The 23,438-nt window shown below is 34.9% G+C and overlaps 2 protein-coding genes across 4 annotated transcripts; both read right to left on the reverse strand.

Moving 5' to 3' along the window:
- Positions 1 to 2,166: 2,166 nt before the first annotated feature.
- Positions 2,167 to 3,469, reverse strand: LOC125815128 (B3 domain-containing protein Os11g0197600-like). The gene is made up of 4 exons (XM_049494513.1): positions 3,355 to 3,469; positions 2,876 to 3,239; positions 2,599 to 2,717; positions 2,167 to 2,516 (listed from the first exon to the last, which is right to left on the reverse strand). Exons 1-4 carry the CDS (start codon positions 3,433 to 3,435, stop codon positions 2,244 to 2,246), a joined length of 837 nt encoding a protein of 278 aa, XP_049350470.1. The 5' UTR covers positions 3,436 to 3,469; the 3' UTR covers positions 2,167 to 2,243.
- A 774-nt stretch (positions 3,470 to 4,243) lies between these two features.
- Positions 4,244 to 18,043, reverse strand: LOC125815127 (uncharacterized). 3 transcript variants are annotated; one of them, XM_049494510.1, is made up of 16 exons: positions 17,932 to 18,043; positions 17,581 to 17,734; positions 16,343 to 16,745; positions 15,553 to 15,730; positions 15,331 to 15,470; positions 12,240 to 13,107; positions 11,931 to 12,031; positions 11,593 to 11,737; positions 11,446 to 11,514; positions 11,303 to 11,348; positions 9,556 to 10,034; positions 7,914 to 7,993; positions 6,590 to 6,725; positions 5,520 to 5,706; positions 4,842 to 4,924; positions 4,244 to 4,758 (listed from the first exon to the last, which is right to left on the reverse strand). In XM_049494510.1, the coding sequence occupies exons 2-16, from the start codon at positions 17,678 to 17,680 to the stop codon at positions 4,636 to 4,638; spliced, it is 3,138 nt and encodes a 1,045-aa protein (XP_049350467.1). In that variant the 5' UTR covers positions 17,681 to 17,734; positions 17,932 to 18,043; the 3' UTR covers positions 4,244 to 4,635. The 3 variants fall into 3 exon arrangements, with proteins under 3 accessions (XP_049350467.1, XP_049350466.1, XP_049350469.1); XM_049494509.1 differs by lacking the exon at positions 17,932 to 18,043 and having other exon boundaries at positions 17,581 to 17,904; XM_049494512.1 differs by lacking the exons at positions 16,343 to 16,745; positions 17,581 to 17,734; positions 17,932 to 18,043 and adding an exon at positions 16,215 to 16,318.
- Between the last annotated feature and the right edge of the window lie 5,395 nt (positions 18,044 to 23,438).

Here is a 23,438-nt window from a genome sequence, read left to right on the forward strand (position 1 = left end):
ATTCATTTTTATCGTCAAACTATTAGAGAATGGAAGAATTTGCCGCACAACTTAAACCCTATAAGCGGCTTTAATGTTGAAGGAGTGTCATTACTCATAAGTAGAGCCGTCAATATGGGTTAGGCCCATTGGGCCGGCCGGACCTAACTCGTGATTTGATAGGGCTGGGCTACAATATTTTTAGCCCATTTAAGAAAAGGGCTTTTTAATCCAGCCTGAATAAGCTTGCTGATTTGTGGGGGCTTCAGAAATATGGATAGGACCGGCCCGTGGGCCAAATAAAAATTAATTAAAAAATAAAAATAAAATAGGGTATTAAAAATAATAAGTCTAAACTCAAAATCTGTTTAAAGTTTGAAATATTACAATTTAATTACAAATTATGTTTATAAAATATGTACTACATAAAATAAAAATTCCCTAAATTTTTTAGGGAATCACTACATAGGCCATAGCCTATAGAATATTGTCATAGTTTTTGTGTTTTATTATGATCATTGGAAAACAATTAGGTTAATATTTCTATTTAGTTATTTATACTTTTACTTGAAATCTAACTTAATAATTATTATAAAATAATTTTATTTGTGTATTTGATTAACAAGTAGTAACACTAACACCATGTAATATTGTCTTGTCGATATTTATGATAATATTAAAAAGGGAAAATTGTATATAATAGCAAACTATTAATTCAAATTAAATGCTATAAATATAGTTTGATTTAATTGTACCTCATAGCAAACTGTTGCTATTTCACCTCTCTCCTGGTGAATCTCGCTCGCCACTCTCGTTCTCTCCCTCGCCTCTCTCGTTTTTTATACAAACGCAAGTGTATAAAGTGTGTTTGTGTTTGTATAAAGTACATATATTTTCGTTCCCCTCTCTCCCCTCTCCTAGATCTCGCTCGCCACTCTCTCAAATCTCGCTCTCTCACTCGCCTCTCTCACTTTATACAAAAAACGCAAATTGTATAAAGTACGTTTGTGTTTGTATAAAGCGAGAGAAAATTGAATAGATACATATATTTTCATTCCCCTCTCTCCCCTCTCCCAGATCTCGCTCTCTCACTCGCCTCTCTCACTTTATACAAAAACGCAAATGTATAAAATGCGTGAAAATTGTATATATACATATATTTTCGTTCCCCTCTCCCAGATCTCTCTCGCCACTCTCCCAGATCTCGCTCGCTCACTCGCCTCTCTCACTTTATACAATTGATCTTTTTGTATATGTATATCAAAACAGATTATACAACTGCTTTCTTTTGTATATGTATAGCGAAATATACATATTTATGTTTGATATGAAGCGTAATTATGCAAACTTTGTTATAGCATACAACTATGAATTTTGTGTTTGCTATATGTGAAAGTTGCTCTATTAAAAAATATACTTTTAAGAAAAGAGGGTTGACCCGGCAAAACCCGTAGCCCACGTACTTATGGGTTGGGCCGACCATTTTCTGGTCTACACAAAAAATGGGCTAGTCCAACCTGATCCATCAAATTTCAAAGCCTGTATGAATTAGCCCGAATGGGATGTGTCAACCTGTATTGACAACTCTACACATAAGCATATATATATAAGAGAAGGAAAGATTATAAGAATCTTAAGATGTTCTCATAGTGCATTGCAGTTTTTGGCGTTCTGATATTTTTAAGTACTCGAAAATATCAATTTCAATATTTTGCTATTTTAATTTATTTTTCATAGTATAATATAAAAATTGATTTCTGACGAAAAAGGTATATTTGCACATTCTCCCTTATTTTATTTTTTTGTTGCAAGCATAAAAAAAAGTCTTTAGGCTCCTTGCAAAATTTCACATGACTTAAGGTGAACTCTCTTTTGCTCCATACAAAAGTTCACACTTTCAACACAACTTTTACCATCACCAATTTTATCGTTTTCTGTCACGTTTACAAATAGCCTACAGAATGATGAAGCCAAAATTCACACTAAAAATCATTTTACCAATCTTCTTCACACCAGAAACACCTTACCAACCTTGTTCACACAAAAAATATTTCAGCAGTCTTCTTCACACCAGAAATCATCAACATGAACATATATTTCATGTGAATCTACCATTGATGTGGCTATAACCATGTGAACATATAAAGGAACAACAACTAGAAAAAAACAAATGAAGGAAAACAAGGTTGTTCATGTTAAGCAGCTACAGAGTTCAGATTCCAACATAATGACATCAAATTGTAGCAGTTCAAAACTAAGATTTATCATCTTTGTGCAGCAAGTTTCAACAGAGATTCCGAAGGATCGTTGAAAACAGAAACCTTTACTTCATTTGCATTGACAAGCTGAAAAGCACAGACCTGTCCTTCCTTAAGCTTGTTATCACTCACAAACTGTTTCCATCCTCCACAGAAAGCATGATATCCTTTTTGTGTTATACAATTCACTTTCCACCCTTTTCCTTCTGAATTACGGAGGACTGCTGTTGTCTTATTTTCTGATGTCGAAAGTTGTTCACAGAAGTATCTTGGAACATACTGCATTAGAAGTATTAATTATTTGGTTTACATAAATTTTACACATTTCATATCTTAAACTTGTTTTCAAGAAAACACTTACCAAGAAACAAGACTTTTTCACATTGTAGCCTTTCAAACATTTCACAAATTGAGGAATATTTGGAGTGAGAAGGTCCTCTTCTTTCTCAAGTGCAGCTCTTTTTCTTGGAGTTTCATGTTCTAAGGAAACACAACATAGTATATTACATGTTAAAATACGTCTTCTGCAAGGGAAAAATCGGGTGCTGAAAGTCTAAATTTGATCACTGTTACTCCATTTTATGCTAACTTTCAACAACAGCTAGAAGAATTGGAAATGTATGATTAAATCATCATACCTGTGTCATTTTCACCGTTAGCACAAGTCTGTTTAGGGAATTTTTCTGGCCTTTTACGCTTGCTGCCTCCATCTATTGAAGCTTGTTTATTTTTAACCATGTTTGTTGACTTCATTTGTCTCTCCAGTCCATTCTTGCTGAAAATTCTTATTGTGAATTGCAGAGCGCCATCGTACCTAAACACGAGATATTCCCCATTTTCTAGTTGATTATTTTTCTGAAATTTCTTCCAACCCTTGTGTATAAGCAAACCATCTTCATCACACTGTAGTTTCACATTCCAAGTGCCTCCAGAAAGACACTTAAGGGTGGCTTTATCAGGTGATTCTTCTGATATATGCCTAAGAAAATGGGCTGGGATTCTCTACAAATTAAACATCAACTACTCCATCAGAAAGAAGAAAAACATCTAGTATGTTCAAATTAAAGCAGAAAATGTAAGATTGCTTCTAAAATGATGAACAGAAGCAGAGAATTACCAGTTCATTAGTGATTGAGGGACAAAAAATCTTGTAGAAAATTGCTCTTTTGTCTATCTTCAATAAGGAGTTTTCCATCATATCAATTGCAGTTTGTACAATTCTACTGATTTGGGCAGATGGAGTGTATTTATGAGTTATTTCCATTTGTTATAGGGCTTTTCCGTTTACTAGTGCAATAATGTCCTCTTCAAAACATTCAAAATCCAGAGTTGCCTTATTAAGTTGCCACATAGCAATGAAGAATGAAGATAAGATGCAAAATTAATTACCAAGATGAGTATGAAGATGGAGAATTTTCCCAAAAGAAGATTTAAGGAAAAGAAGTTGTACAAGAAGTTGATAGTGCCTTATTTTTTTGAAACAAAATTTGGAAGGTCGGACAGGACCACATAGAATAAAAAGGAAAACAGCTAAAAATAGTGTCTGCAATACATGAAAAGATTGAAGAATTAGTGAACTATACAAAGTAACTTTTTTAATGCAAGACATATTGAGTCATTATACTATTGGGTTTAACGTTTGGACGTAACAGATCAATTTCATTATAATAGGCCTTTAACCATTTACCAATCCATGCTTCATAATAACAGTGACATCTTTTTTGTTTATTAAGTGACATGTAAAAGTATTTTATATTATATAGTCCACACATAAAAGTTTTTACACTTAAAAACTCAATGATAAAAGTCACTTCAAAATTAATTGCAAGTGTACATATCTACACTGAGCATGGCTTGATAGTCTTTCATGTTTTTAATCAACAGTACATGCATTAGGAAAAAAAAACTTCACGAACTCCCAATGACAACACCACCACACCTAGTGTAATCTCCCAAGTGAGGTCCAGAGAGGATAAAGTGTACGCAAGCCTAGGGAGGTGGAATGAACTCTCAATGGCAAGAGCAAAATTGGATTCATCATAAAAGTGCATTTAATCATCAGTCTGACGAGTTATATCATGAAGTGGTAGTTTCAAATGAATATACAAGACTGCACACCAAAACTGATAACTATACAAATTTTAATGCACACTTTGTACAATGAGAAGCAAAAGTAGACCATTTGCTGCTACCTTGGCATTCCATAAAGAATTTCCAGCACCTCAAGACCCTAGACGAAAAAATAAATGAAGACGACAAAATTAAGTCACTAAGTTTCCATCCCCCCAGGCCTAAGATTCGTTCTCCTTCCGAGCTTTTCATGAGAATTTTGGATCTATAGGCAGAGTCGAGTTAAAAGAGCTCATTGATGTAGTTACTGAGAAAAAAGAGAGGCAGCCTATACAGGTTGAGTGTGTGCCTTCTCATGGATATCCTTCACAAGATCCATCAGTTCAGGGAACATTGATATAAGTACAAGTTCGAGGACACCATATGTAAGCTGCTTTAAACAGATAGTAGACTGCACATTATAAGACAATTGTTGTTGTTAGTTTAGCGGAAAACATGAAATAGGAAACCAATGTTCTCACGGAGAGGTCTTACCTGAAGGAAATAATACAAATCCCTAGCACAACGTCTGTACTGCTTGTGCCCAATTAAGCTGACCAAAGTGGCAGGAGCACCATCTAAGAATTTAAAGAGGAACTAGTTAATAATTTCATCTCTGGCCCTCTCAAGGCTGGGTTGCTATAAACCCCAACTGTATCTAAGAATTTAAAGAGGAACTAGTTAATTTCATTCCTGGCCCTCTCAAGGCGGAATTGCTATAAACCCCAACTGTATGTGCAGTTCATCCCCCCCCCCTCCAAAACCCTGAATAATAGATGTAGAGTGGCAGGGCAACAGAAAGCACAGGGTCAAATTGGTTTTGGTGAAATCGAACAGACAACCCAACCTAAATAAACATGAACTACCCCCAGTGGAAGCATGGAAATTGTGTGAGAATCAATAGTGTAAGACATCTACTCCCCAGAAAATAATAGCTTCTAGACAACTGTTACATGCCACGAAAACTGGCTAGCTGAAGGAAAAGTAGTACAGTTTGAAAACAATTCAAAAAGAAGCAATAATGGGATATGAATAAATTCATGACTTTTGCAGTCAATTACATAAATGAACAATAGAAAAATCATGGAAAAATCTTATTTTAAGGAACTTCCATTTCATAAAATAGGTAAGAAGTAATGTTGGCAATCAAGCACAATCGAGAGCCACACTTACCATAGAGCATCTTTTTCACATCACTTGCCCTACGAGTAGCCTCAAGTTGCTCCTCAAAAGATCCTGCCTTAGAGACCTTACTTCCTCCAGATTGTTTCGTGCTATGAACAGATCCTTGATTTGGTTTGTTGCTGGTTTCAACAATATTTCTTAATTTTATGAAGAAAGTGCCATTGGGCCAGAGAACCTAGGAATGCAATCAGCAACAGAACCAAAAAGTCACTTCCAAATAATCCTTCTGCATAATTTCCTCATTTTTTAATCTCAAAGTAGCGCAATGATGACACATAAGAAAGTCGGGAGACACCCCACAACCAAAGAAATCAAGATGATATTAGTCAAGTTCCATACGTTATGAGTATGGCATGCTCCATTATATGAGTTGACTAAACCATATTATAAAGCTTATTTCTCAAACAAAGAAAAAAGAAATTACCTTCTATGAAGCCATCGACGAATATAAAAGTGCATACAAATTTAACATTTTATGTTGCAGCACATATTAATATTCTTTCCCCTGACACTAATCTCCAAATGCTGATGTCTTTCTATCTATTTTCACATATGTCACATCAAGTTCAAAATAAATATATATGTAAGAAATACTATCTACACAAGTGCAGCAATTGTAAATGGCAGACTTTGAAATCTAATAAGCAACGGAATTAGCTGAAGTGTCATACTAAATGAACAATATTAAAATCATTAGATTTATTACATCAATGATCAAAGATCGAATCATAAACATAGATGAATTGGCACATGCATTTATTTTATGAAGAACTCTCAAGGAGGAAATCTAGTGTTGTAAAAAAGATTAGAGGCATAACATGTCAAAAATCCTAAAAAAGGAACCTGAACTAAAGTTTGCTAAGTAGGGACTCTGCACCATTATCTTTTTTTGTAATTCCAAACTATTTCTCTTCAGCAATCAAGAGTTATTTTCCATTTGTCATTTAGTTAATGCAATCTGTAAATACTGTAACTCCAGAAGTAGAAGCCAAGAAAAAATTGCTTCAAAGGTAAGCAAGTAAGATGGAAAAGTTACAATCAGAAAACTAAATGCTTACATCTTGAATCCATTTAATTCCGAGAGCAATAACATCATCTCTCCGTAGCCAATGAATTTGCCTCAACAGCCAATCATCAATAGCATCCTCCATCATTAACTGCATAATTTCCTTTGATATCCAAAATACCTGTCTTCTGCGCAAACAACAATGACTTAGTTAGATGCTCGTTAATGATGCCATGTCATGGGAATAATACGCATACAAGATACCTTCCGTGCAGGGTTTTGCTAACCTACTGCATAGGTGTGTTATAGGTTATACCCTCCCCATTTTCTAATTTCCTTAAATGTCCTTGCCATCTCATTAATATTAGTCTTTTGGGTTTCTTTTTTTGGTCTTTCACCATAAATCCCCCAATTCACCTAAATGTCCATACTTTTTATTTTCCAGATCAGTAGCTTCATTCCTTTCTCTTCGTTCTTTGGTATTTCTCAAACAATCAAAAGAAAGGAGTTTGTCAATAATTTGGAATTTCTGAGCACAGAGTAAATCATGAACAATGAGCAATCAGGATCCACCAAGATAGAGATTTTATTCAATTTAATACTTCTTTTGTACATTCATTGAATTCAGCTCACTGGAAACTATAAACCTTGAGTCCATCAATCAGAAGGCAAGAACAAACAGAAAGGCAAAAAAGCAAATCTACAGATGGAAATTCTTAATCTGATCGCTGGGCATAAACACCCATCGAGAAAGGCAAAAAGTATATTTACCCATAATCTGATCAACAAAATGGAAGCACATTAATTCTTACCTCCATTAATGGCACTGTAAATGTTGGAAGAAGACAAAAGATACAAAAGGAAAATAACTTGAAAATTTAGAGAAGAACCATGGCTACTCTTTCCCCTTTTCCCACTAGTGAACGAAGTTTGGGTGATGTAGGGGAGGGAAGAAAAAATTGGGAATTGTGGATCTATGGTGAAAGTCCCAAAAAGGACCAATCTTTGATGAGGTGGCGAGGACATTTAGATATTGTTACAATTTTGTTGAAACTATGTCTAAATTTGTGAAATCCTGGATCATCTCCCTCTCTCCTTCATGTATTCCCATGCGAAGAATGTCCATACTTTAATAGTTCAGTTTTTCAGGATGGCAAGTTTGTAGTTTTGGCATAATTTCATAACAAATATTATATCGACCCTTCTAAATCATTTTTAGGAACCAAATTAAGCATGAAGATGTTAAACATGGATGATGAAACTGATTCAATAATGAAACTATCAAAGAGAAGTTAAATGTAGGAAAACAACTCTAAATTTGATACCAGGAGGGGATGGGATGGGAAGTAGAGAAGTACAAAACATGTTGTTGTCACCTTAGCCAGCCTCTTCTGTTCAGTTGAAAAATCTTGTCCACCAAATTTAAGATAGGTACACTTAAGTTGGGCGGCGTCCACTGAAAGGAAAAACCCCAAATGAGAATAAGCAAAACAGAGCACGTGATATTAAGGGGGGAAAAAAGCAGTCCAGCACAAAATCAAGCACCAGTAGCCAACTGGAGGGAGAAATTATCAGGGTGGCAATGGGGCCAGGATGCGAGGGTTTAAATCGATGCAGGGCAGGGAGGGTTGAACCAGTTTTTTAAAAAACTTGGTGGGGTGGAGTGGGGCAGGTTGCAGACTTGCAGGCGAAATTTCTGCTTCCAAACACCTTCATTTTAGCTTTGTTTCTCTAAGAAAATCCACTTCACTGCTATCTCTAATGTGCAACTATTTCTTTTTCACTTTCTATTTCAAAATCATTTTTGATTTTCTTTTTTCATTTATTGAAGAATCATTGAGTTGCTACAGATAAAAATACCGATTCATTACAAGCAATATGTTACTTCTAAAGATAGTTTCTTTCTTTATCTTTAAAATAGAATTATTTGACTATTCAAGTTGATAACAGAGATAGTGGATAACATTGTAATTATTTCTTTCTATAGTTTTCTTAGATTTTTTGGTGAAGCATGTCATATAATAGGTAAAAAAAGCCATATAGTTTAAAATGATTAGCAAAAATAAATTATAAAATACTAATGAACATGATGGAGAACTATTTACTATGTCATTCAAAACATTTTTGGATCTGTTATTTTACTTACAGTAGCATTGGACTTTTGCTAAAGCAATATAAAGTCTCCATTTTAAAAAATAATGAATAAAATACTGTCTCTTTTAACACAGTAACGGAAGGAAGAAAAAAATGAAAGAAAACTAAAATGGTCCAGGGTGGGGCAAGTAGGTTGAAAGTAGAAAAAAATGTTATGTGGGGTGGAGAAATACAGTTGATATCATTTGATCCGAAGGTTGACAAGAACCTAACTTGTAAATATCTCACATGCTGACTCTGAAATCATACCCTGCATCCAAGCTCCCCAATGAGCTAAACAGGCATCAAGCAATTATTACTCCCTAGTCCCTATCTAATTGAATGCTCATAATCTTTTTCAGCTGATCACAGTTATATCCCTTTCCCAATATTTTTTTTGGATAAAGTAATAAGGTTTTTATATATGTTTGGGCAAAAACATGCTAGTACACGAGAAGTATACCAACCCTTCCCTGAAAAATAAACTTTAACGTCCTTCCATTGCACCATAACTGATGGGAAAATTATCCTCGGGTAAACCCTGGCCCTACTGTACAAGTAATCCAATTGGGAGCATTCCAGACATGTGATTAGACCAGATTGTTTTTATCCCACCTAATATGAACCTTAATAAAGCATGTTAATCACTCCTCGATACAAATAACACAATCCAAATATGCAGAAAAAAGATGAGCTCATGCACATTCACTTGCAGCCCTCTGATAAGACATGATACCTAAGTTCAGATGTCTTTTAGCGCGTCTATTGGTCTTAATTCATGTTTTCAGAAGAATAAATTTCCAAAGAAGATCAAAGCTTCTATATGTTCTCCCAATACATATCCTGTTCACTAGAAGTAGAAAAGGGAGAAGAAGAAAGATATACCTCTGGTGGCACTCCAACTGGATCCTCTTGTTGACTGGGAACTACTGCCAAACTTGTCTCTGGAAATCCTCCAGAACTGAAAGATTTACGTTGTAGCCCAGAACCATTCTTCAAATCAGCCACTGAGCTTATCATCTCCTCGTCATGTTTAACCACCCGAGGGGTAAATCCTTTTGAATTCAACTCATTGTCCGAATGCCACCCATTGTCTTCTAAACTAGGTCCTACTTCCTCATGCCCGTGGCTTCCATCTTTATCACCGTCATCGTTGTCAGAGAAACTATTAACTGACTCAGAGTTACTTTGTGTTAAAGCCAGTTTATGTATTTCCTCCACGTTCCAAGACAAATTTCTGTCTGAAGTAGAGGTAGTAGGTTCATAAGAAGAAGATGAAGGAGAGCCAACAACTTTACGCATCAAGCCATCAGAAACGCCTTTAAATTGACGCACAATATCATCCACAGCATCATCCACGTTAACTGTCACAAAGGTTGAGTTCAATCAGACTATACAAATAAAGTAACTACCATATACCAGGTAACTCACTCATTAAGTTCATTCTTAAGCAATCAGAGAAAGACGTATAAGTATATTAAGGAAAAAAGCAATCATCTTTCGTAGTTATTCACTTAGCTGACTGATTGAATGTGACGTTAAAGCTTCTTAAGCATTGGTACACCGCAAAGGAATCATTACTGAACATTTTAACTAGTACTCACTTAAATCCCTGCCAAGAAAAACCAATATTTTTTCCTAGTCGATAGCCTTGGACAAAATCTATCATCCACATTATTTTATTTTTTTGCATGAAAACTTTGGAGTCAAGAAGAAGTGGTGGTGCCAAAATGGTCAAAGAAAGGACAAGAAGATGAAAATTATGAAAGGAAAGAAACTTCAGCAAAAAACCAGCATAAGACTGCCCTGTTGAGGTATCAAGATCATAGGAGTTCTAATACCATGTGAAAGTTTGAGCATCCAACCCAAACCTTAAGACAAATAAGAAGTTGTCAAAGACCTTATAAATCTAATTGGATGCCATTATATACTCAAACTGAGACATTATTATATAATTCAACAACCTTCCACAAGTGTAACCAACTCTAGGGATCACTCATGTATTTGAATGTGGACTTACGAGTGCAAGAGTGACCTACAAAGGTAGGCTCAGATATCATGTGAGAAAATGAGATAAGATAACACATTAATAACTTGACAATTCAGAGAATACAAGACACCTATTTATAGGTGTCAAATATAATACATATAGTACTTGTCCAATATGGAGCAATATGTAACTTAAGAACTTAACTCTTTTCTAACACAATTAAATAAGCAAACTATTTAAAGTTCATGACTGTAGATAATATTATGTGAAGAAAAGTAACACAGCGTTTTGCCTCACATTGTGATTTAATAGTATAATACTCTCCTTCTCAAAAAAAAAAAAAAATAGTATAATACTCTGTTCAAACTTTAGCTTTATAGTTTAGCAAAGCAGACTCCCCAACTCACTTCAAGAATTAACCATTATCTGAAGTTGGAATCAGATACCCACACTGCATACTACGTGAAGAAACTTGGTACAAGTTATTCTGGCCAATGGAGATTTATTATTGCAGTCATCAACAGGACTACCCTTACCACATTCCATGTATACGAGTATATAGACGTAAAATATCCAATGGAAACACCAGACTCATCACATAAATAAAGAACACAAACATGTTGGTTGGAAGAAGTGAAGTACCTGCCAGCGTTCTCATCACTGAAGAAGATTTTCCAAAGGAATAGTTCTTCATTGACATAAATCAGGTATTAGTTAGGGTTAAAACAGCCTAGATCTATATGACATGATGGTAAAAGACCTAACAAATTTCAAGAAATACATACCTTGGAAGAGGCACTGAGAAAATCCCACACTTCATGTTGCTCAGCCACATTGGCAATTGACAAGAGATCCTGTTAGGGAAAGAACATTTAAAGCAACCAGAAGGCACAAATATTCCAAATAGATATAAAAGCAGTGCTGTGACATACTTGCAGATATTTGTCAAGCTGAATGCAACGCTGATGAACGAATGCATCTTCTGTACTAGATGAAAATATCCTCTTAGGAGGCAAATGCAATGTGTAATTAGGAATATCCTTCAGAATTCTATGCAATCTCTCGAAGTTCCTGTATCTGCTTAAACGGCACCCAATAGGAAGATATCAGCTAAACAGAGCCAGCGAAAGTTGAGAAAAGAACTTGTTCAGTGTTCAAAGGGACTTCTTTAATTGCAATACCAAAAAATTATAAACACAATACCATTGAAATGAAGATGTTTTTATATGATAGGGCACCATTAAGTAGTTAAAATACATGAAAACAATACCTTCTCTTTACAAACCAAGTACTGTTATTGGCATCAGTAACTGCGATTGAATATACAGCAAAAGATTTTGAGCCCAGCTTCTCAAAATATGCACCCAAAACCTGGGGCAGGAGGAAACATTATTGATCAACAAGAATCTTAGAAGACAGAAGTCAAAAGGTAACCGTGTGCAAATAATCAAGATTTGAGACCATAGCTCATAAAATTGATTATACAACACCACACAAGTTTTAAATTTCTCATGAGCCAGCTTGACTTCTTGGGACACATTTTGGAGTATGAGGGAAAGATTGAGGAGAATTCACATACCCTGCACTTCAGCTTTGGTAGATGATGTCCCTCACCACGAATCACCATGTCTGAAGCACTCATAGTGCTAGGTACTGCATTCTTAAATTCTGTACTATAGAATTCTGATATAATGGATCCACCACCTTTGCTCATAAACAAATCTTCAGTATTTTGTTGGATAATTAAATCAGATGTACTATTTGATTTCTTAAGCCTACTCTTAGTCTCATATGCAACAATGGCAGAAGCATTGCCAACATCATAGAGAACTCCTCCCTTGGACGGAGCATCCTTTATCAGCTCTTGAGACAAATGCAAAGGATGACTTCTCTGATCATGTGGCTGATTTGGATCATGTGGTTCATCTTCCATTATCATGGCTACTTCAGATTTCTGAGTTGGTAACTCTTTCCCCACATCTTTTCCACTGCTTACTGTAACCTTTACTCCAGGAACCTGAACTCTTCCCGTGGAAGAATTCTTTTGGAGTTTTTTCTTATAATTTCTGCCGATAGTCCACATGTTCTCAAGATTTTCAGGCATCAGAACTTCTGTTCTTCTCTGGGAAGCTGCTTCAAGGACACGAGCCCAGTCAGCGGGCCGTGGATGGCTAGCCTCGTCTTGAATCGAACCAGAAATTGAACTTCCTGCACTAGCTGATGATAATTCTCTTCGATGGTCATATTGGCAAAGTGGGACATCAGTCCCTTGACTCTTGGTAGGTGTTTTCTGTTTATGATCAGATTCTGCACATTTTACAGTGTCTGAGGGAGCAACCTGATTGCGATTATGACTTTCTACTTTAGTCGATTTACCATCGCCAGACTCCTTACACCCCTCATCATTATATGCAAGGAAAATGTATTCAATCAATTCATTAATATACCTGCAAGAAAATATATCAAGTACAATAGCAAATGAGTAACAAGTTAATACGGAATGGGTAGCTACACAAATTGAAATGGGATAGGCCAGATTGATCAATCAAAAATGTGAATCAACTGTGAAATTCTTACTCCCATTTGTACAGTGATCAATTAAAACAGTGAAAGAACAGTCGATCCATATCAGCAGTTAAATCTTGGGAAACTACAAGAGCACCTTAGATAGTGAGGAAAAAGCAGCACTGAGTTGCAATTAAAAGGTCATAATTACTAATGTAGACCACTAATTTCTCACCAGCAACAACCCCACACATGAGTCTAATAGTCTTGACACTTATACGGCAAACCAAAGGTCAAACCACGGGTCATTAAAAATTCTTTTACTTATTTTCATTAATGAGCAAATCACAACCTAGATAACAAGTGGGCAGTGGCCCCAATTACCCCAACACCAACCACCTCCCGCAAAACAGGAAGGGGAAATGACTACATTTAAGTTATTGGTCTCCCTCCCATAGACAAACTCTCGCAAGTTCATCATCTTCTACTAAAGTCCAATATGCTAAAAACTTAATGACTGCAAGAAACTTCAATTTACTCAAATTAAGGAAGTGTTCAATATTTAAAGGGGGGAGATGTAGCTAGGATAAGATATCCTCAATTCACATTATAAAGAGCATCGAACACCAAGGTGATCATAACTTTTTACTGAACATCTTCAACATGTATGCGGGATTATAAAGGAATAAAACTAAAAGTAACATTTGTTCCGGAGATCAGAAAGGGATTCTCATTTGCCTTTCATACTGATTAGAAAGTTCATCCCAGGACAAAGATATGTGATTCAAATGTCCTTGAGGCAATAGTTTCCTAGATAGACAAAGTTACTGGTTAAGTAACCATTAGACGTTTTAAGTTCGTCTCCATGAGGATAACATAAAATTGTGCTGTAAATTTTTCAAAATGGTAACATATCTTCATCAGCTTAAAGACTGCTGGCAGCAATGTTTACAAAAAAAGGCCCCTGTGTGCTTTACAAGGCTTCCAAAAATTGCAAAATGGATTCAGCATCCCTGACAAAAGACTCTTTACACCAAAATATAAATTGTAAATACAGTTCATTTTAACTACTTGACTAGAAAATAGTTCAGTAAATTGTACTAGTCTTTTGAGCCTTATCCCGTTGTTTCAATTCAATTCAAATAACTTCTCTATATTAGCTGAAAACATATACAGTGTGCCTATCTTCCTCGTCATCAGACACCTAACTGCAATAACAAAAATGGAAGTCAAAAATATGCTGAGGCAGGAGGGGGGAAGGTGAGGAGAAGAAAAGTTACTTTCCACAGTGTAAGCATACTTCTATCTATAGAAGGAGGCCCTTTTTCCTCTCTCTCCCAGCGCTCTTCCTTAACATTTTTTTTCCCGGGTGTTTGGGTGGAGGGGATCAAGATCCTCTTTCTTGTTTCTTTCCAGTCATCTCAGTACTCATAAGAAAATACCAAATAGGATCACGAAAGGGGAAAAAAGAATCATCAAGAACTTTCTTAACCATAAAGAATCACCAAAGAACAATCTAAGCTTTGGACTAGCTCTCTTAGTCGCTCAAGTGTAATGTTTTGATAACATCCTAAACATAAATACTCAAATTTCATAGCTATGCAGACCTAAATATCACGACCAAAAACAACCACTCTGAATCTAATATATTTCACATGAAAAAAACAAAAAATATACTCAATACCCCTAACTGCGGAGGCAACACAATTGAGTCTTAGTTCTCACTGGTAACATTTACTGAACAGTAAGGCAGTAATCAACAACTTTAGACCCTGACAACCAATTAGCAGCTATACTACAGGGGGGTTTCTTCTCAAAGTAATGAATAAACAAACATACAACCTTCTAATTCCATGGTATATACCTAGCCGGTGAAAGCATCACAGATATAGACAAAGTTATGTATACTGAGAGAACTAAATTTTGATGGTTCACATTTGTAAGAGATTAGTCAGTAATGCCTAATCAACAACTTTAGACCCTTACAACCAATTAGCAGCTATACTACAGGGCTCTTTCTTCTCAAGGTAATGCATAAACAAACATACAACCTTCTAATTCCATGGTATAAACCTAGCCGGTGAAAGCATCACATATATAGACAAAGTTACATATACTGAGAGAAATAAATTTTGATGGTTCACATTTGTAAGAGATCAACTCACGCAGGGCTTGCGAAATTCAGAAGAGGCTGTATCACTAAAGAAGTTAATAGTTCTCTGGATATACATCGAACTAAGGGGCTTTGCGCTTCTCTGGGTCTTAGCACAACAGCTAAGATTCCACCCATGAGCCGTTGAAGTACCTATAAAATAAGCATTAGATAGCATGCAAAGTATGTCAATTGAGAAAGAGTCGATTTTTCCATCAGAACACTCCACTCACACCTTGTACTCACTCTCAGCTGATATCAAAGCAGGGTGGAGTTCTTTAGAGACCAAGAGATGGTGCTTCAACCTTTCATCCCTTTCTTCCGAAGACAATGTACCCATGACGTCCACGCCAATAGCTGTCTGGTTCCTGCGGAAAAGGTCTAGGTGATCTCCTACCAGGTCCACCACATCCCTAAAAATTAAATAACTCGGTTCAATTGCTGGTGACTCAAAACCAATACAACAGTCATAAAGTGAGAAACAACAGATAGAATAACAAAGAAAGATTTGTGTTTAAGAATAGCAATGGGAGCAGTAATCAAATAAATGCCCCACTTTGCCCCTAGTGGAGTGGAGAGAGGGGGTCGTAAGTGGGAAATTGGGAACAAACTGACTGTATTTTTTCATGACTAAGTTATTGCCAATGATGGTATAGTTCACTAATAGGATCACGAATAACAGTGAAAATAGTCATTAGTTAGCTAAAAGTATTGTGTCTTCAATTATTGCAGGCACTACAACGGCTATTAGATGTGAGAAGAAGTAACCAATAATAAAGGGAGGGGATGGCAGGGTAGGGGAATGTGTTTCTTTAACAAGTAGTAAAGCATATATTGATAGAAAATAAAAATCTAGTGGTAAGTTTGTACTAGTACATTTACATAGACAGAACCCACCTATGAAAAAACAAAAAGAAAGGGTTCCCTCCGTAAATTCCTATCCCTGTAGTAAGTTGGGGATATGTGTTTCCTGCCCCATTGCGTCATCTCTATTTAAGTCAGAGGGATGACTGGGAAATAAATACCTTGTCAACAGCTCAACAAGGTTAATTCCTTTCACTCTTCCAGATATTTCACCAAGGACATCCATGATTATTTCATGTATCAGCTCTGGTGCCTCTTTGTCAGGAGTAATATCGGAGTACCACAAATCTATCACAAAATCATGCATAACCTTGTCAATAAACTCCTCTGCTGCTGCCTCTACGAGTGGAGAACCGATTTTCCTCTTCCATTTCAGTGTGGGTGGTGAGGTAGAAAGTCGGCTATCATTCACAGATAGCTGCTTCTTTTCTAAGTGCGCCAAGTATGTTGGTGGTCGGACATTCCGAACTTTCCAGCGGAACTCCACTTCATTAAACAATATGCGTGATCCAGAAACCAAGAGTAAAGCTATAGGTAGATTCATCCACATTGATGTACTGGTGTCTGCAATCAAGAGTTGAATCCAAAAAACAACCATGATGCATCAATAGAAAAGCAAATTGACGGTTGTGACAAGCAATTTACCACAAAAATTGAATGAATACTCAGAAGTATGATAATTTACTCAAAGAAAGCATGTTGTTGAAGTATGACAGGTGGTAACAAGCTTGCGAATCTATCCACGATTTTTTTCCCTTTTCCTTCTCCCCTTTTTTTCTGAAAACTTTAATGAAAGTTACTTCATTTGTTGAAGTATAAAACAAATTTGAAGTAACTGAAGTGGTCAATGGAACCACCCACCAGAAGACCACTGACATCATACCAAAACAAAAGGGGCAAAGAATTAATAATTTGAGAGTTTTTCTTTTAAATCCAATCTCATCTGAATTTCACAACAGCAGTTGAAGCTTCTCTGGTAGAAATTAAGGAACAAGACCAACAAAATGAGTGCATGTTTAAGCATTCTATAGTAACATCAAATTTTAGTGCCAAAGCCACCCAATGTAAAGGTACAACAAACTCAGTAACCAATTATTATTTTATATTTTTTATTCAGTAAAGTATTTCATTAACAAAAGGCATCAAAAAGGTGCATAGTTACGACTTGCAATGAAAGAAAGATTGACAAAAGAAACTGAGATAAAGAAAAGGAAAGTAACCATTATTTTAATCTTCATTCCAAGAACAATACTCACGAAACCCCACCAAAGAACATCAAGAAACTGAATCTTTTAACGGCCATTGATCAAAAGAACGCCAAAAACATGCGCAATTATTGTGATAAAAACACTGTAAGTAATCCCATAACTTCATTGAGAGAAAATTGAATAGAACTTACGTGTTAAAAAGTAACAGACAGCAAATATACACAAACCCCACCAAACCGCTCGAACTTTTACTTCTTCGATCAGATCTTGAAGGGTCTCCATGGCCTTCATTGTGACCCCCCAAACCCTAGAATTCTTCCAAGAATTTGAAACCCAATTAAATCCCTAATGATAAAAAACAAGAATCCGTTATCTACAGCATCAAAATCGATTGATTCATCAAGAATCTTGGTTACTAGTCAACAAGAATCGATAAATTCTGAACCAAGAAAATTCTGGGTTCCTCTGCTTTTGGCTGCTGCTGTAGAAGAGGGAGAAAAGAAGAAGAAAACGTGGGAAAAGAGAGGTGAAATCGTCGTTATCGGTTGGAAAACACGTTAGAGCCACCTTCGTTTTGGAGCTGGACAAGCTATTGAATATTAATGTTGGATTCTAAATTCCACCATTGTCGGGGAAGGGGTGTTTTGATGATTTTACCCTCTACCACATGCCAGAGCAAAATTTAAACTAAATTATTTTTTTACAGGAATAGTTAGTGGTACTACTAATTTGTGAATAGTGATCTACTTTTTTATTTTTATTTTTATTATTACTTATTTTATTTTAATAATTTATAATCATAGTTACTATCACAAAAATAATGTTTCTCCATCTCAAAAAGGATTTATGCATAATATTATTATCGTCTTTAGATTAAATTATTAATAGTAATTTATAATCATGATTTTATGACGATGAATATAATACTCATCTTCTTATCTTATCTTTCAAAAAAAAAAAAAAAGGGAGAGATAGTATTGTTGCATATGTGGTGGGACCTAATCCAACTAAGCTGAAAATGATTAGTATTTTTTTTAAAAAAAAAGTGTTTTTCTTTCTAAAATGCTTCAAATGATTTTGAATAGTGATACTTTCTTTTATATAAATTTATTTGATTGGTCATACAATCTAAAAATAAAAATAAAGTTTTTAAAGCTTGTGATTCAAACAAATTATAAATACATGTGTTGACTTGTTTAGTCAGACGAATTTACTTAATTGAATTAAAAAGTTATATTTTTTAAATGAGTTTTAAAATGTTTGTTCAATCCCTAACAAATAACAGGTTGAATTAAGTAATCAATAAATCAAGTTTATATTGACGGTTCTAGTTAGAAAAAACAAAACTTCATCCGCCTTGATATTTTTTTCAAAATGTACAATTTTTTTCTATATATATACAATTTGTCATTATAAAAATTATTTTAATAGAGTATGTTATGTTGTCTTTTTAATTTTCAGTTATTAAATTTTGCTTGAAAAATAGGAAAGAGAATTATAAAGTAAGGAATTAAACTTTTATCAATAAGATAAAAATTTAGATAGTCAATCAATTGAGGTATTAAATTATTATTTTTGTACCAACATATACAAATGTAAAGTCTTATTTTTCATCTTCGTTTTGTTTCTACCTTTTTTATCATCCAATTTATGTCCATAGGAATAAATTATATTTCTAGTAAAATAAAACAACATATCGACTATATTGACTATATTTTCTTATAAATAGAGCAGGAAGAGGGTGGGTATATATGAATATTAAAATAGGGTAGAAAAGTTGTTTGTAATAAATTTTCAATTTAAAAAATAAACTTGTCAGTAAAAATAATTTGAATCATATGCAGTAGTAAGACGTATGATTAAAAAACAATAAAGAACGGAAAGTATCAATAATACTAACAATTAAAGATAATAAAAATAGATGAAATAATAGTAGTCATAGACTTGAAATATAAGATAATGTTAGTATACAAACAATAATACTGGTAGGAAAATAGTGTCACGATTCGAGCCTACACCCTGGACGTGGTCGGTACTCGAAGACCATTGCTGGTCCCCAAGCGAACCCTCATCCTGGCTGACTACAAGCGGAAAACTGATTCAAGCATATAAAGCTTAAAAACTGAAATAAAAGTTCATCAAACTTAAATACAAACTTTAAGTCCAAAGAAAACTCTGTATAATAAAATATATACAACTCGCCATAAAAAGGCAACTTTAGTCTTTAAAACATTTAATAAAATAAATGATACAGACTTCTCAACTATACTGACTATCTATGAAGCCTCTAACTGATAAAGATGGAAGTCGGGACAAGACCCACGACATCCTAACAACTAATATAACTGAAAGGTAAATGAAATCCTCTGAAAGTAAGGAGGCTCACCATAGCTAACTCGAACTCTCGGATGTTTCAACGAAGCTCCTGTTGATGATCCTGAATACCTGTGTCTGCATCATGAGAAGATGCAGGCCAAATGGCTCAGTACGTAGAATGTACGAGCATGTAAGGGGAATTCTAAAACATAAACATAAGCTTGAAACTTGATAAAAAGGAAACATATTTGCCTCTTTTCAAACTTACTCAACTCAAGGAATACTCCAAACTACTCAAACTTACTCAACTCAGAAGTACTCAAGGATAAGATACTAAACTCAGAGATTAGATACTCAACTCAAGGATATGATATTCGACTCAAAGATATGATATTCGACTCTGGATACTCAACTCAATATGACTGAACTCATTTCAATATAAAGCAATTTAAAACAAGTGTAATATAAAGAAACAAACTATTTAAAAACATGCTCTGAAATCTGTGTGTATGCAAGGATACAACATAACTCTGAAATGTATATAAAAATACAATAAACTGATGTATATAAAAATACAATAACTTCTGTGGGAGTTTCTCTAACCGACAACCATCACATAAGAGCTATAGTGATGATACAACGATCTACCTCACGCTGCCAGCGCATCCTATACCCGGCCAAAGGTATAGGACCTGAACTACTAATGGATCCACTAGTCTATGTGAAAAGGGTTCATCTAAAAAGTATGACTCTTTTCTACCTATGATGGCTACATGGTTTATGGGGGCTGTGAGTTGTGTGAACTCTCCCCCATATCGGTGCTCAATACTACTCCCAAAAATATACTAGCTCTTATGTTTTAAAAACATACTTCTTTCTGTTGATTTGAGATAATTGCTCAAAAACTTAGCTCAAAGGCTATCTTGGAAATCTCAATTTCCTTACTTGCTTCATTTAGAAAGCTATTACTCTTTTCTGAAAACTAGCCCGAAGGCCCTTTGGAAATCTCAGTTTCCGTTCTTATTTAAATGTGAAAACATTTATAAACTCTTTGGGAATACTTAGTCCCCATATACTTTTGAAGAAAAGGACTTCAAACTTTACTATTTACTCTTTACTAAACTCAAAACTTAAGTCTTAAAACAAAGTTAAAACGTTTGTAAAAGACTTCTTAAAATGTGGTTCGTGTCGAATGATGGACATGAACGACTCAATGCAAGGTTTTCAATAACCACAGATAGAACTCAAATACTTAGAACTCAAGAACTTCAATAATACTACTCATTTCAAGAATGCTCAACTCAGAGGGTTCATGCGGAATTATGACCATGAACGACTCAACTCAAGGACTCAAAGATACTTCTCTTCTCAAGACTGCTCGACTTATAGGATTCATGCGGAATTATGGGCATGAACAATTCAACTCAAAGACTTTATGAGTAACATGTAATAGTCCCATGCTTAGAAATATAATCTCAAAGGGGATTAGGAACTCAATACTCAAGACTTAGAACTTGAAGATACTACTCCTCTCAAAGATACTCAACTTCTGGAGTTCATGCGGAATTTATGGGCATGAACGACTTGACTCGTAAGTCTACATAACATTATGAAACTCATGTATGTGTCTCTTCTCATTCTCTGACTTACTTCCTCAAAACTTAGTTCAAATCGATAGTTGATCTCAAAGGATTCACAATTGAACTCAAAGGCTTTCTTGAACTCTACTCTTAACTCTCTCTTGAATTTGAATTATGAATTCAAGAGTTATGATTCATGATATGAAGGATCTCAATAACAATATAGATATTCGATAATTAGGAATAGAACTTTTAAAAGAAACATGAATTCAAGAACTCAAAATCAACTTATCTCAAGAATACTCAAATCTAGGGAAAGTATCCTAGATTACTCTTTTTCTGATCTGAAAGTAGATGTAGGGCGTGAGGACGAACTAGTCCAACACTATGATAGCCTTACATACCTAGAAGAACAAGATTCTTGAAGAATCTTTAAGAATCTTAAAGAATCTTGAAGAAGAACTTGATTAGAAGCCTTGAAACCCTAGCTTGAAGGTAAACAATCAAGAAGACCTTTCTTGAGATTCTCGAGTTAGTTTCTTAAAATCTCTATAGCCAAAAATTATGATTTTCATGAGTGAAGATGAAAATCTGATTGTTTTGAGCTTTTTAATTAGTCAAGAAATTCGTTGATGGTTTTCTTGGAGGTAAAAAGACAAAAACGATTATTTTCAATATTTTCCCGTCGGCAAATTCGTAACAGCACTGTATAGGTTACTAAAATAGTCATAACTTTTTACTCAGATATTGGATTGATGTGAAACTGGTGGGGTTGGAAAGTAGATTCAATTACCTTTAATTGGATAGGTTATGGCTCACGTAACTCTTAATATTCTAAGAGATATGGTCGTTTAAAGTTGACCTAAGCAGAATCTTACTTCAAAACTTAATAAACTTCAAGAACACTTATCAAGAACTCATCAAGAACTTAAATCCATAAATTTCAAGAACGAAATTACGCTGAATAAATCATGATTGGCGTGTGGGTGAAAGAACCCAACACTATGGAAGCTTACATACCTCTTAGGGATTAAACCCATGGCGAAAATCCGCAACAAGATGCAAGAATCTCGACGAATGCTTTCATCCTTTCTCTTTTCTCCTCTTTTCTCTTCTTCTTGAACTCTCAACTAAAACCCTAGGTGTATTTTAGAATTATAAAACTGAACCTAATCAGATTAGACCCCTAAAATATTACTAAAAATGAATTAAATCTGATTGGGTAAGGAAAAGACCAAAATACCCCTTTCTATTTTCGGCTAACCTTCCTTAACTGGTCAGCCTATCTTCAAAAGGACATATCTCACTCATCCGACCTCGAAACTTAGCAAACTCAGCGGCGTTGGAAAGATAATTCAAAGATCTTCGCTACGGTATCTTGTAGTACACCTAACTCATCCTGAGCTAGGATTTATGGTTGTTTGAAGTCGACCCAAAACTCATACTTAAGCATAACTTGCAAAATTTCAGATTTTGCTATTTCCAATTTAGTTCTTTTTCGAACTCAAGGTGCTACATCTAGTGAACTTAACACTTAAAGAAATTTTAATTCCTCGGTAAAATCCTACTCACAACGAAGGATGGTTCAAGTCTTAATTCAAAAAAATTTCTGGGGTGTTACAAATAGATAACTCAACCAAACTAAAATGTTCTGCCAATGTGAAAGTGAAGACGTTCTACTATCTAATAATCATATATCCTAATTATGTTTTTGGTTGTGACACTTCGATTCCTTTTTTATCTACCCTATTCTCTCCTTAAATCTATTAATTACAGTCAACCTTTCATACCTTTTTTATTTGATCAATTTATGTTTTTTCTCTTCACATGTCCAAACCACCTCAATCTCATTTTTCACATATTTTCATTACGATGGCTACTTTCATCTTACCCCTGCATATCTTTGTTCCAATAGTTTTTATTTTAATATGCTTGCACATCCATCTAAGCTTTCTCATTTCTGGTACCTTCATCTTCCGAACATGCGAGTTTTTGCTTAGTTGACAATCTATTTTGAACAACAAATTAAGCCGACCCAACAACCTCTCTATATAATTATTTTTAATTCTCAACTATATGTTTTTGTGACATAGAACACGGGGTTCAAGCCTCTATTTTGTACATTCCATTCCAATACATTGTACGACATACTC

This window comes from Solanum verrucosum, unplaced genomic scaffold, assembly GCF_900185275.1.
Source record: "Solanum verrucosum unplaced genomic scaffold, falcon-dt-bn FXZP01000261.1, whole genome shotgun sequence".
Taxonomy (NCBI): Eukaryota; Viridiplantae; Streptophyta; class Magnoliopsida; order Solanales; family Solanaceae; genus Solanum; species Solanum verrucosum.

Bases quoted from the DNA above. Each gene is read 5' to 3' on its own strand.
- LOC125815128 (XM_049494513.1), bottom strand. From the start codon at position 3,435: ATGATGGAAAACTCCTTATTGAAGATAGACAAAAGAGCAATTTTCTAC. The intron at 3,240-3,354 runs GTAATTCTCTGC...TTTAATTTGTAG, and splicing joins CCTCAATCACTAATGAACTG to AGAATCCCAGCCCATTTTCT. The intron at 2,718-2,875 runs GTATGATGATTT...GTGTTTCCTTAG, and splicing joins TAACGGTGAAAATGACACAG to AACATGAAACTCCAAGAAAA.
- LOC125815127 (XM_049494510.1), bottom strand. From the start codon at position 17,680: ATGAAGGCCATGGAGACCCTTCAAGATCTGATCGAAGAAGTAAAAGTT. The intron at 16,746-17,580 runs GTAAGTTCTATT...TCTTGATTGCAG, and splicing joins TGTCTGTTACTTTTTAACAC to ACACCAGTACATCAATGTGG. The intron at 11,515-11,592 runs GTATGTCACAGC...TTTCCCTAACAG, and splicing joins AGCTTGACAAATATCTGCAA to GATCTCTTGTCAATTGCCAA.